We start from the raw sequence: 13,380 nt of genomic DNA on the forward strand, positions 1-13,380 counted from the left end.
GCACATAAACCTCATACATCATGGAGGCAAGTCAAGACAAGTTAGCATTTGAACTATGATCTCTTCTGAAAATTGGATTGCCGGATTCACACAACACGAACTGCAGTTTACTCAATCTCCACTTTCTTTCTAACTTCCAAGCCCACCACCGCACGTCGTGATGACCAATCAGTCAACCTTAACACGTGGTCTGGCCTGACTAGCTAATGAGACATGTCTGATCTAACACATTGTACTAGACAAGTCGAGCTTATCCATTGTGGGAGAAAAGGCCCACGGTGGCCAAGTGCGCGGGAAACATTTTGCGGTGCAGATCGCGTAACTTCATTGATAGATCGACGCCAAGATGGTGCACACGACTTTGGAGGCATCCCGACAAGGAGTCCGACTGCGAGCAGATGTTGTTGGGGAAGCTTCGGTGAACCAGTTTCAACCTTGCTGACCGAAAGACAATGTACATCTCTCTGTTGGTCGAGGCACAACCAAGCTTGAAGATTGGTTCACGGGCTACCGACAGTTTCACGACCTAGGGGTTCCCCACCATGGTAGTTATCGATCTGAGGACCCCCTAGGTCGGCTCCGTCCTGGGGCACGTTAAGCAACACAAGACCCGCTTTACAGAAGACTCCAAAATACTTGTTGTACAAGGCAAAGATACTAGAGCCATGGGGGACTCCATCTTCATCGACATAGTTGACTAGGCTCTCTAACCTTATGGTCCCCGATATGCTATATAAGCTAAGGTTCGAGATAGTCGATAGGCAGTTTAGAATCCCTTGGTTCATACATGTACTTTGTACACCCCAATCACAATATACTAGGGCAAGAGGGTATTACCTCTTCTCGAGGGTTGTAACCTGAGTCCGTGTCATGTTTCTCCTCCAACCTAATTGCTACGCCGGGATATTATACTGGGGATTTGCTCGAAGTCATCATCATCGCCAACCAAGATACCACATCACACTCATCCACGAGCGCTGCCCCGCCATCCTCGAAGCAAGCAGCGATAGAACCTGCAAAACAAGACAACTTTAGGACACCAGGACGATGCCTTCAAGAAGGACCACGACACAAGATGATCCACCATCATCCATTTCATAAAGGCCTGGAACAAGTATTTTCCCTGGAGTTCGAGAGAGAAGAGCAGACGCCGCGTATCATCGTTGGCTCCGGCAGAGCAAGGCCTTCTCATCGAGCAGCCAGATATCCTCAAAAGGACAAGATCAAAATGCACCAGAACATTATTAGGTCAGAGGTTAAAAAAAGGTGCTTGCACAAGTTGCACCTCTGAACAGAACATGGTGCTGTAGGTTGCAGCATCATCACTCGCTATCGCTGCTGCCAACCAGCGACCACAGTGGAAAATGACGTGTCAGCAACAAGTTTTGACTAATAAAAGTAGTGCGTCTTTGTGGTTTTCTCACCCATTTGCGTCGAAGTAAATTATCTGTATTTGCATTATGTAAAAAAATGATGTACCAAGTTGATAATATGAACCTTTTGATCTACCAAATCAAAGGTGAGGAATTTCCATGTTCTGAAATTTCAATTGATCAAGTTGAATATGGAATAAATACATCGGTCAGAGCTGCAATTGCGGAATTCAAATATTTAGTGTGAACGAATTACATGGATGCATGTTCTAATTGAAAAAAAAGGTATATTTTATTTGAAAGCAACAATACTGAAAACAAAGGGACTGTCAATCTTCAACTAAAGAAAAATAACTGACATATTCTAGATTCAGAACTATTCCCAGTAGATTCGTTTAGCATGATTAGGGTGACCAAGACACCATAATGAGCTCAGTTCAACACAACATGATCCCCACGTGTGGCAGTTGAATCGCTGCATTTCTGACTGGGATGAAAAGCTCAACAGCAAGCCCCAGATGGTGCATAATAATCATCAATTATGTCATTCTAGTTTATCATTTATGATAATCAAATCCTTCTTTTCACAGCGATAATGAAGTCATCACAAGTAATACGGATCGGAGGGAATAGCAATCTTTACTCGGATGATATTGACAGACATTCTTTGCTAATATACGAATTTGAGAAAGGATATACATCTCAACACATACGTGGACAAACCCACTCCACATCACCGTTGCTTTCAGATATCAGTGACAGGTCTTGCACCCATGCGCACTTGACAGTGAAGAACCATTTTTCAGCATCATCACAATGTCCATTCTGGCAGCTGAAATTAACAATATTGAGATCTTGATCATCTAAATATTGTGAGCGAGATCTTCAATTTACTATCCAAGTGTTGTGACTAGAAAAACTACACAATACTGCATTCCTAGATCTAAACAGTTATCTCTAGGAAAATATTCATAGGAAAACATCATACAGGTTCTAGAGATGCAGCACAAGCTCCACTTGATACAGCTGCCCATCAAACCTCAAACCCAAGGATTCTGCAGGATGCATAAGTGCATCAACCATTCCACCAAAAACATACACACGGTAACCAGAAGTATCTACACATGCCCCATGGAAGGACCGGCAATTTGGGGATTGACCATCAATCCTTAGTCTTTTCCACATCCTCTTTGCCATTTTCCTGGTACCTGACTCAAACTGAAGTAATGCTGGTATATCTAAGATCCAGAAATCATCCATCCGCCGTCTTTCTTTGTCTTCCCCACCATATACAAGGATCTTGCCACCAAAGAGAAATGTTGCTGAATGCCCAGCCCGGGGAGAAGGCAATTCACCAAGAATACTAGACAAATTGTACTTTTGCTCTTTCCATTGCAGGAAATGATCACCAATATCAAACAGCCAGACATCACTAAGCACCTCATATTCTGATCCTCTACCACCAAAAAGAACCATGCGCCTATCACCAATCCAAGTTAAGGTGTGGCCAGAACGAGCTGAAGGCAAAGGTCCAGTGTCCCCCATTTGGCGCCAACTGCCAGATCGAAGTCCATCGGAGAAATCAAGAAGCCATGTATCACCAAGCCGGCTTCCATGCACCCCTATCCCACCGTGAATCACAATTAACTTATCATCTATGCAGCAGGCTGCATGGGCCCCGCGAGGAGATGGTGCCAGGGGGCCTATCTGAAGCAGTCTCCATGAGATCATCATCCTGCCAGGTTCTTCGCAAATTATTTCGCCTATCCATGTGTCATTCAAACGAAGCCCACGGTCATTAATCCCGCCAAACAGGACTAGTGCATCACCAACGAGAACACATGAATGACCAAAACGACCACTTGGAGTGCCAGAGGCCAATTGCTGCCAGCTAAGTACATTGGACGATCCAGTTCCGGCTCCATTTCCAACATATGTCGCCCAGATATCATCAAGATGACGACCTAACTAGAGCAAAAGAAAATATCAGAAAGCATACAAGATTGGGATAAATCGGAACAAACATAACCTGTTACTTTTGCCCACGCTTTTTGGTCTGTATCCAAGCCAATGCACACACTATAACCAACGGAAACCACCGCTATTTATAAGGCTCACAGTAATAGATAACCTAAACCAATGGAACTAGTGAAACTTCATATTGCTAATTATCGACAGTGTCACTTATAATTTCTACTAAGGTACACACGTATTGACAGAATAGTAGCGCGGTACTGGCTTTGGGGGAACAAAACCGTCTATTTCAGAAATTAACATCTTTATTATTAAAAACTTCTTGAATACTTGAGCAGAAACATCATCACACTGGTAGAAACTAGGGTTCTACCGGCCCTCTGCCTTAGGTTATAAGGGTAGGAGGAAGGTTGGAGTAGACGAGGGCGCCGCGGCCGGCGCGACGGCGCCGTCTAGGCGCAGGGAGGAGGCGGCGGCGAGTAGTAGAGGCGGCTAGGGTTAGGGCACCGGCTCCTAGTTGGAGCCGATCAAAATAGATTGATCTTTGCTTAATCTCAAAAGTGTTGATTACATGACTATATATAAGTTCCCTAGGCTATAATAAATTGGGCTAAGCCCATAATATTATTAAGATAACTAGGCCAGTTTGGCTAACTGGGCCTCTGGTCATAACACGCACATCCATACAATTTTCACAGGAGAAAAGACATCTAACGAATATAACCCTTTATTTGTGATTTACGAAAGATTTTGCATATTTCTAGGGTAGACATAATTTTGCTCAGTACCAGCTACTACATCTATGATCAATAAATGACCAAAGTTACTGAGAAGACAAGGCCATTGTCCCTAAACAAACTAAATTTTACTTCAATCTTTTAAACCTAACAGGCCAAGGTAATACAGGTCATATTCAACCTACTAAACAAGGCAATCAGCGACCTTACCCCAACATAGTGTGGTGTTTAGACTTAATTAAAAAGACTGAAAGATAAATACTGAATCTGAACAGACATTGGCAAGCATAGAGATGAAAATTGAGAACAGCAAAAACCAGCTATAGTCAGTAACAACAAATGAACTAAAAAAATAGTTAGATAGGTCTAAAGGTGTCATTTAAAACATTTCAAGATTTTTAAGTTTAGCATGTCTCGTATATTGGTTTTCCATGCTGCTGCAGCATAGTGTGTGGCTATTGTTTTGGTACACCCCTCGTAGAACTTTGAACATTTAAAAGCAAACAAATGCTGAAGATTAAACTTAGCAGCCAACTAGTCATCTTAGTTTTGACATTTATTTTATGCTAAAACAAAAGTTATCTGTAAAGCTTGTACTAGTTTTGCGATAAGAAAAAGGTTTTACTACTCCTAACTCATGCATGTACGAAGAATTTTCTGTGATCTTTCTAATGATGCCCCACGCCAACATCATATACCTTGCCAACTAATGAATCAATAGTAGTGCCTACTCATTACAACTTTTTATTGTCTTATGAAGCCATATATATCTGCTCCGAGTGAGTTGTACCAAGTAGCAGATCTTTAACCAAGACACAAACACGATCACGAGGAGCGATCCACACATATCAAAGTCCACCAATACATACTAGCTCGGATGCACCGATACGGGTACAGATATCAGTATCGGGCCAATACGGATACGTAAATTTGTCATTTTTTAGAAGTGTCGATACGGATACGTTGTACTTTTTTAAATTCAAAAGAAAAGGTATAGAAATTAGGCTTGCTTTGTGGTGATGCAGTTTGAGCCATTGCAACTTCATTTCTAAGAGCATCTCCAACAGCCGCGCTAAACTAGCGCCGCGCTGCAAAATAGCCCGTTTTAGCGCGCGCGCAACGCGGCGGGTAGCTCCAGCGGGCGCGCAAAAACGGCGCGCGCGGCATATGCAGTTCAGCGCGCTGGCCGAAACGCAATCGCGCGCCACTTATTTGCTGCGCCAGCTCCCGCGCGCTGGACTCGCCCGCGCTCGCTCCTCCACTCTCGCTCGCTCGCTCCTCCACTCTCGCGCGCTCGCTCCCCACTTCCACCCCCATCCGGCCGCGCCGCCGCCGCCGCTCGCGCCCCCCGACGACCGTTCGGGCGCTTCCCCGGCCTATCCCCGCGCCCCCCCCCCCCCCCCCGGCGACCGTTCAGGCGCTTCCCCGGCCTCCCCGCGCCGCCGCGCTTCCGCCCCACCCCCTCCTAGTCCCGCCGGCCCTCGCACGCCTCCGTCGTCCGAGGAACAGCGCCCGAGCGCTCGCTGCCGCAGCGCGCCCGCAAGGTGTTCGACAAAACGCCTACAAGGTATGTATTGCTCAAACTTATGAATTTTGTGCATGTTTTGAATTGCAGTTTTTATAGTATAGTATTGAACATTGTAGATGAGTTCGTCGTATGATTCTTCCGAAGAAGAATATGATATGGAAGAGGAGGAGGATCTTGCAATGATCCTAGCTATGCATATCAATAAAAAACCGAAGCACGGTGGTTCGGTTATGGGTCGGGAGAAAAATTGGAGAGATAGGATTGATGCCCATAACAGATTGATGAAGAACTATTTCGTGGAGAATCCCACATACCCGGAGTCGTATTTTCGTCGCCGGTTTAGGATGAGCACCGACTTGTTCAAGCGCATTGCAAAGAAACTAGCGAGCCATGACCGGTTTTTCCAGCAAAGGAGGAATGCCGCCGGAGAGCTCGGGCATAGCACCTTTCTGAAGGTGACAGCCAAGCCATCATGTGTGTCAAGCGCTTTGCAGTGGGAATTGTGCAAGTGTTTGGCGAGGAGTATTTGAGATCTCCCACTGCTGAAGATGTCGCAAGGCTATTGGCGATGAACAAGGCTTGCGGCTTTCCTGGCATGCTTGGCTCAATAGATTGCATGCATTGGAGTTGGAAGAATTGTCCAAAGGCATGGCATGGGCAATTCCACGGCCAAAAAAAGGGTTCCACTATAATCCTTGAAGCGATGGCCGATCAGGAGACTTGGATTTGGCATGCATTCTTTGGAATGCCTGGATCTTTGAATGATATCAATTTGTCAACCGGTCACCACTGATGAATAAGATTGCAGATGGTGAGTTGCCACCGGTGCAGTTTGTAGCAAATGGCCGTACGTACAACTATGGCTATTATCTAGCGGATGGCATCTATCCAAAGTGGCAAACCTTCGTGAAGCCGTTGAAAAAGTCGGAAGGTAAGAAAAATCTTATTTCCACAATGCTCAGGCGGCGGCTAGAAAAGATGTGGAGAGAGCATTTGGGATTTTGCAAGCCCAATTTGCTATTGTGAGAGGACCGGCTAGATTTTGGGATCAAAAAATGCTTTGGTACATCATGCACGCTTGTGTGATCATGCACAACATGATCATCGAGAATGAGCGTGGCCAAGATTTAGACTACTCACGGTATGAGCTCTTGGGACATCCCGTGCGAGTGCGACGGAGGGCGAAAGGGTAGCCCGTTTTGTTGCCTCCTATCATGCCATTCGGCGTCCCGCAACGCACAATGAACTTCATAAGGATCTGATTGAAGAGTGGTGGGCATGGCATGGACGAGAAAGAGCATGATTTCTGCATTCGACATTGTATTGTTCATGAACTATTGGTTGTGTTTATTGCATTATTTGTTGTACTGAACGATAAACTATTGGTTTGAGTTGTAATGACTATTTATTGTTGATTTATTTTGTTTATTTGATCATTTTTGCTCCTATTTTTTGAAATGTATATGTGGTTTGTGCGTGCTGCGCGCGCTGTATTTTTGGGCGCTGCTGGAGCGGCGCGCGCGCTGCATTATAGCGCGGCCGTTGGAGCCAGCGCCTATCCCCGCGCTAAACCAGCCGAAGCGCGCGCGGCAAACACATTTTTTGGACGCGACGCGAAGCGCGGCTGTTGGAGATGCTCTAAGTACATTCAGAATGTCAATTGCCACCGCCTGGTGTGAGCACTGGAGGGAGGAATGATGCTGGGAGGGAAAGGATGGAGGGCATCGTGGCAATAGGGTTGTTGGTTGCCTCTTAACCTGGCTGAGTGGGCTCTTACCTGGGCTGGGCCGTGTCTACTGGCAAAGTATCCTTCGAGTATCGCAATTGTTTTAAATCATTTATTCTTGGATACTCCAAGGATACGTATCGGGGGCGTATCGGAGGAGTATCCGTATCGGATACGGTATCTGATACGGATTCGCTGGTCAGCTGAAGTATCCGTGCATTCGAGCATACTAGATAGATGGCTGCCACAGCAAGAACAATAGACCACGCGTCTTAGTTTCAGGGAGATAATGCATTCAAAAAGGAATAGAGACATAATATCCCACAAAGGAGCTAATTTTGTTGTTGATTTGGTCTTCTTTGATTTAGAGCCATATTGCAACTACTATACCAATTTGCCCCTAATTATAACTATTATACTATTAAGATTTGTGCAAATTTTCTGTAGAGGTGCATAGAAACAGGACTCATGATATGTAGAGATGTAATCTATGATTGTGTAGCATTCCTATTATTTCTGTATTAGGTCAAAAGTCTTGATTAGCACTTGTTATGCAATCCCTAGCCCGGTAAGCTAGCGTCCTGGCCCCAGGTCCATTCCATTGCAATGGGGCACCTTGTCCCTTTAAGTAACAGATACTGAATCTGAACAAACATTGGCAAGCATGGTGATGTGAATGGTAAACAGCAAATGCGGAACAACACTCTTATATTGTATAATTAAATCCAATCAAATACTACAATACTCCAAATAATCAAAAGTTTCCTCCCAATAATTTTTTTTCACTCAGCTAATCTGCAGCTAGGATCTCCAAACAATGGCGCAAGTTAAGTAAAATTTGTCTTCTGATTACTTATCTTAATCTTGCACAAACAAAAAAAATATCGCATACTAAATTAACAAGCTCCGACACTACTATGCCATAATAAGGATCTCTGAAATTTTTTAGTCTGTCAGCAATTTTTCAGAACGAAATCTACTACAGTTCTTCATTCCAACACACCCCCAAATGATCAAATTCCTCGATGTGATACGAAGCCCAGAGAAAGCAATTTGATAACAAGAATAGACTGGAAGAGTTACACAACTGGCAATTACCTCCCTCGCAGCCACCGCCGAAGACTAGTAGCCAGCCGGCCACGAGGTTGAGGGAGTGCGACGCACGGGGCCGTGGCGAGGTGCCCTTCACCTGGAGCCGGCGCGCCTGCAGGGCGCTCAGTCGGGCGACCTCGGCGTAGAGGCGGCGCCAAGGCACGCCGCACCGCCAGTCCACGAGCGCTGCCGCCGCGGCGCGTGCCCCCCAGTCCCGTCGGCAGAGCGCCTCCCAGAGCACGTCGGAGGAGGCCCAGTCGCGAAAGGCGCGGCAGGTGGCGGCGAAGGATAGCACAGCCTCGGCTGGAAGGAGGCGCAGGATGGATAGTACCTGGTCGTAGCCCAGGTGTCCGACGGCGCCCGCGTCCATTGCTTACTGCTGCTTGTCGATTCTTGGCACTTGCGCTCTGTGACTTCCCATGGTGTTTGTCTCCTAGGGCGTCATGATTGTCAGGCGATTCCCCGCGTGTTGTACATGGTTCTTGGTTTCTTGGCCTGTTTGGTGCTTGGATCCTATGAGAAGCTAGATGCCTCACCTGCCAGGTATAGTAAGTTGGACGCGTCTAGAGAGCGGCATTTGGCCGGTTAGGAAGGTCGTAATAAACATGTGTCACTCCTACTCCCTCCAATCCTAAATACAAGTCTTTTTAGAGGTTTCACTATAGGACTATATACGGATATATTTAGACATACTTTAGAATATAGATTCACTCATTTTGTTTTGTATGTAGTCTTTTAATGAAATCTCTTAAAAGACTTATATTTAGGAACGGATGGAGTGGTTTCTTAGCACTGTTTTACGTGGCATACTAGGTAATGAAGAAAAAAAGTAAGATTGTATCTTAGCTAACATACAAGTAAGATTGTATCTTAGCTAACATACAACCCTTGTACGTGTTTATAGCCAAAAAATGATTCTAGCTCAATAATATGCATGCATTACCCCAAATTATTAAATGTAGATACAACTCATAAGAAATAATGCATTAACATTGTTGTATCTTAAATTATTAATGCTTCTATGATAACGAGATAAGAGACGATGCATTGGAACAGGCCTAAGAGTATTATAAGTACTCCCCGTGTACCTAAATAATTGTAGTTGGGAAGAACTAGTCTAGTTCTCTCTAACTATAATTATTTAGGCATAGAGGGAATAGTATCATACAAGCCAACTAGACTTATTTGATGATGTGTCACATCATTAAATGAGGAAAAAGAGGATGTGGTATCATATTATGATACCGTATCATATTAAATGTTGTATTACTTTGTGTCATGCATAACAATTAATAAGACAATCTAGATACTACCTCCGTCACAGTTTAAAAGGCATAGTTAAATTTACGTGCATTTCCATAATAGACAAGGTTTAAGGCGCATTGCATTTACTCCTAGCAGCTAATTAGTACTCCGTTGTACTATTTCTATATGCATGTATAGTGTGAATGCTATTTTTTACTTCATCTCACATCCAATCAATAACCACCTAGGTTCCAGAGAATTTCCAAGCACGCCTTCTAAACCGTGCCGGAGGAAGTACCAACTTATGATATCATGCATTATGGAAGTAGTATCATATGCATGATACTAGTATACGATGCTCTCCATTACAGGCAGCCTTAGTCTTAGCGAGCAGCCGACCGAAAAAGATAATTTTTGGTCCTTCACTCCGGAAAAAGGCAAGTTTTGGTCCCCCAAGCGAGGAAACGTATCTCCACTACCCATCTGGTCCCCCCGTGCTTGTCTTCGTGATCGTCGGTCACGTGTTTGCCCAAGGCCCTCTAAGTCCATAAAAAGGGACTAGAGGCCCTAGGTCCACCCGTGATCTGCCTCTTATACCCCAAAACTGCCCAGATCCACCTCCTCCACCCCAAAACTGCCCCAGATCAACCCCTTCACCACGGAAAGCTTGCTCTAATGGAGGAACAACAACAGATTTTCATGGGAGGGTGGAGTTGAAATCAGAAGCAAGTTAAAGAGAGAACAGAGGAAATACATGTGAGTTGTCCTTCTCTTCTCTACTCTACATCCTCCTCTTCACATCTTGCCCCAAAGCTCTCTCTACACGACTTTCTATTGGTTGATCAAAAAATTGTTGTTAGGTGTGCAAAAAACTATTGAATTCCATCCACTTTTTATTGAGCCTAGGCCAAGAAGTGTTTGAGCAATTTTACTGGTAAAATTGTGCAACTAAATAAGCTCTGATGGCCAACTTTTGTACAACCAATGTACAAGGGATTGGACTGCTAAAACTATGCAACTAAAGTAGCTCTGTTGTCCAACATTTGTAGTAATAAGTGCAACATAGAGCAAAAAAGGTAAATACCTTATAAAACCGAATCAATCTTGTGCAAAACACCTGGCACAAGCCAAATAATACACCCAATTTTGCGTGTGCCTAAACCTATAAAACTTCCAATTTTGCGTGTGCCTAAACCAGTAAGACTTCCAATTTTGCGAGTGATAAAAGTACGTGTGCAAATTTACTAGTGAAACTGTGCGGCAACAAAAGCTATACTAGCCAACTTTTGTAGTATAAAGTGCAACAGAACCTGTGTAGTTTATGAGGTATAACTATGCAACCAATCAACCTGTGCTAACCAACTTTTGTACTACATAGTGGAACACACATTAAAAAGCAGTGATCCATCAAGCATATGTAAATGGTTCCACACGCAATTTACACAAAATGGGAAATATTTTAACGACCAAAGTAGAAAAACAATAGTCTATGTAACGAAGTATGCAAAAGTAGTGATCCACCTAGCTAACTACTATACAAAAGCCAAACTTGAACTGTTCGTCACTCGGAGACTAGCATTCTTGTCATTGTATGTGCTTGTGAAGGCTAAATGTTATGTGCACACAATCTACATCATCTCCATCAGAAATATTTGTATTCGAGATCCTAACAGAAATAAAATCCTTGTGAGAAAAATGAAAAACACGTTCTTGTGTTTTCTCCCGTGCAAATTTTAGTCTACAAAAATTAGCAAGTTGTACAACAAATTGTATGCAATAGAATAAGTAATTAAAAGTGGAAAATTAACTTGTGTAGCTAGGTTAAGTGCACTATGCAACACTGTTACACTCTTGTGCAACTAAAGTAGTAATTGATTGTAATGGTGTTAGTTAGAAAAAGAAGTTAAGGTGTACACTTTGTGTGTGTGTGTGCAGCTATAAAAGCTATAAATTGTGCAACTATTTGACTACAGCATGCAATTGTTTTGCATTGTTGTGCAACTCATGTTGAGAACTAACTAATTTGGCGATGATTTGAATTTCAACTACTTATGCAACTTTCGCTTAGGGTGCTCCAAGACATATTAGATCTCAATGAACTGCCTCCTAATGTCAATGAGCTTCCTCCTTAAACCAATGAGGCTCCACATGATGTCTCTGACATTGGCGCATGGCATGTACAATCTCCCAGTTGCAGTCACAGTGGGTTTCCTAAAGCTTTTATTGACATCGTAGGGTAGCCACCAACAACTAATAGTCGTGTAGTTGTCTCTTTGGAGTCCGATGGTCATACTCTAGCTGACATAGGCACTGAGGTGGCCACTGCTGGTCCAATTGACACTGAATTGAGAGCAGGAGGTGGCGATGCTACTGTGCAAGCAGATGGAGATGATGAGGCTGGTTCCAGCCAATGGGGCCCATGTTGGCATGATATTTGATAACCTTGAAATTGCTAGGGAAGACTACAACAGCTACGCCCCTAGGGGTTGGTTTTGTGTCAAAATGAACACTTCAAGGAGGCAAAGTCGTACCAACATCTTGGAAAAACAACAGTTTGTTTGCAAACAATATAGGAAGCCAAAAATTGATGAAGGTGGAGCAGAGACTGTCCCTATCCTTGATCCCATACCAGATCCCGAACCAAACAATGGTGATGAAGACGTAGATGATGAGCTGCCAGTTTTTAGAGAAGAAGAAGCTAAAGGTAACCACAAGAAGAAGAAGAAAAGGAAATGTGAGATAATAAAGTAGACTGGGTGCAAGGAAAAAATGTTGGTAAAACTGATAGATGGACGGTGGGAGGTAATTCACTTTGTTCGTGATCACAACCATCCACTAGTCAACAAGCCATCATTGCACAAATATTTGAGGTCTCATTGAGGCATTTTTTTGAATTTTGTACAACTGCAACCTAAATAGAGGTGAGTTCTAGTTGACTCATCAATTTCCCTTTTTCAAAAAATAATTCTAGTTCTGTTATATGTGTTTGTGCAATTTCATCATTAAAAGTCGTGCAACTAAATTTGTGTAGTGTGCAAATTAGTTATGCTATTATGCAATTAATGTAAATAAAGTAAAGAAATCAGAAAAATGTGAGAAAAAAATGTTAGCAAGGACTAATTTGCACTAAATTTAGTAATTGTTTTTATGTTTTTTATATAAAGAAAAAACTCTCGGATCTATATTATTATGCAACTGCACATTAGTTGTGGAAGTGTGGAAACAATGAACTAAAACAACAAATATAAGACATGTTGTAAGAATACTTCCAAAAACTCATGCTTATGAAAACAAATCAAGTGTGCAACTTAATTTCTTATATTGTGCGAAAACCTCATGTTTTATAAAAACCAATTGCTTTCTTTGTTTTTGTGCAGGTCATATGATGCATGTGATGTAAGAGTTCTATGGATCGGAGTTGATGGTTCCATATGACCCAAAAGCAGTAACAAACCTTTGCACAAGCTTCCGTAAAGATGACACAAAAGAGGGTGACATGATTGAAACAATTGCACACTTAAAGGATATTCAAAAGACAGATCCAGATTTCTTCTACAAGGTGAAATACGATGAGGAGATAGAGTTGTCAACATTTTCTGGGTGGATGGCTTAGCAAGAAAGGCTTGTGCCGAGGCATACCATGATGTCATATCGTTTGACACGACATACATGACCAACATGTATAACATGCTGTAATGCCCCAAG

The 13,380-nt window shown here is 43.2% G+C and overlaps 1 protein-coding gene across 1 annotated transcript; it reads right to left on the bottom strand.

Annotated features, from left to right (window-relative positions):
* Positions 1-1,892: 1,892 nt before the first annotated feature.
* LOC123412061 (F-box/kelch-repeat protein At1g51550) lies at positions 1,893-8,989 on the bottom strand. The gene is made up of 3 exons (XM_045105015.1): positions 8,437-8,989; positions 2,362-3,337; positions 1,893-2,205 (listed from the first exon to the last, which is right to left on the bottom strand). Exons 1-2 carry the CDS (start codon positions 8,798-8,800, stop codon positions 2,367-2,369), a joined length of 1,335 nt encoding a protein of 444 aa, XP_044960950.1. The 5' UTR covers positions 8,801-8,989; the 3' UTR covers positions 1,893-2,205; positions 2,362-2,366.
* Between the last annotated feature and the right edge of the window lie 4,391 nt (positions 8,990-13,380).

The sequence above is a fragment of the Hordeum vulgare genome, chromosome 7H, assembly GCF_904849725.1.
Source record: "Hordeum vulgare subsp. vulgare chromosome 7H, MorexV3_pseudomolecules_assembly, whole genome shotgun sequence".
NCBI lineage: Eukaryota > Viridiplantae > Streptophyta > Magnoliopsida > Poales > Poaceae > Hordeum > Hordeum vulgare.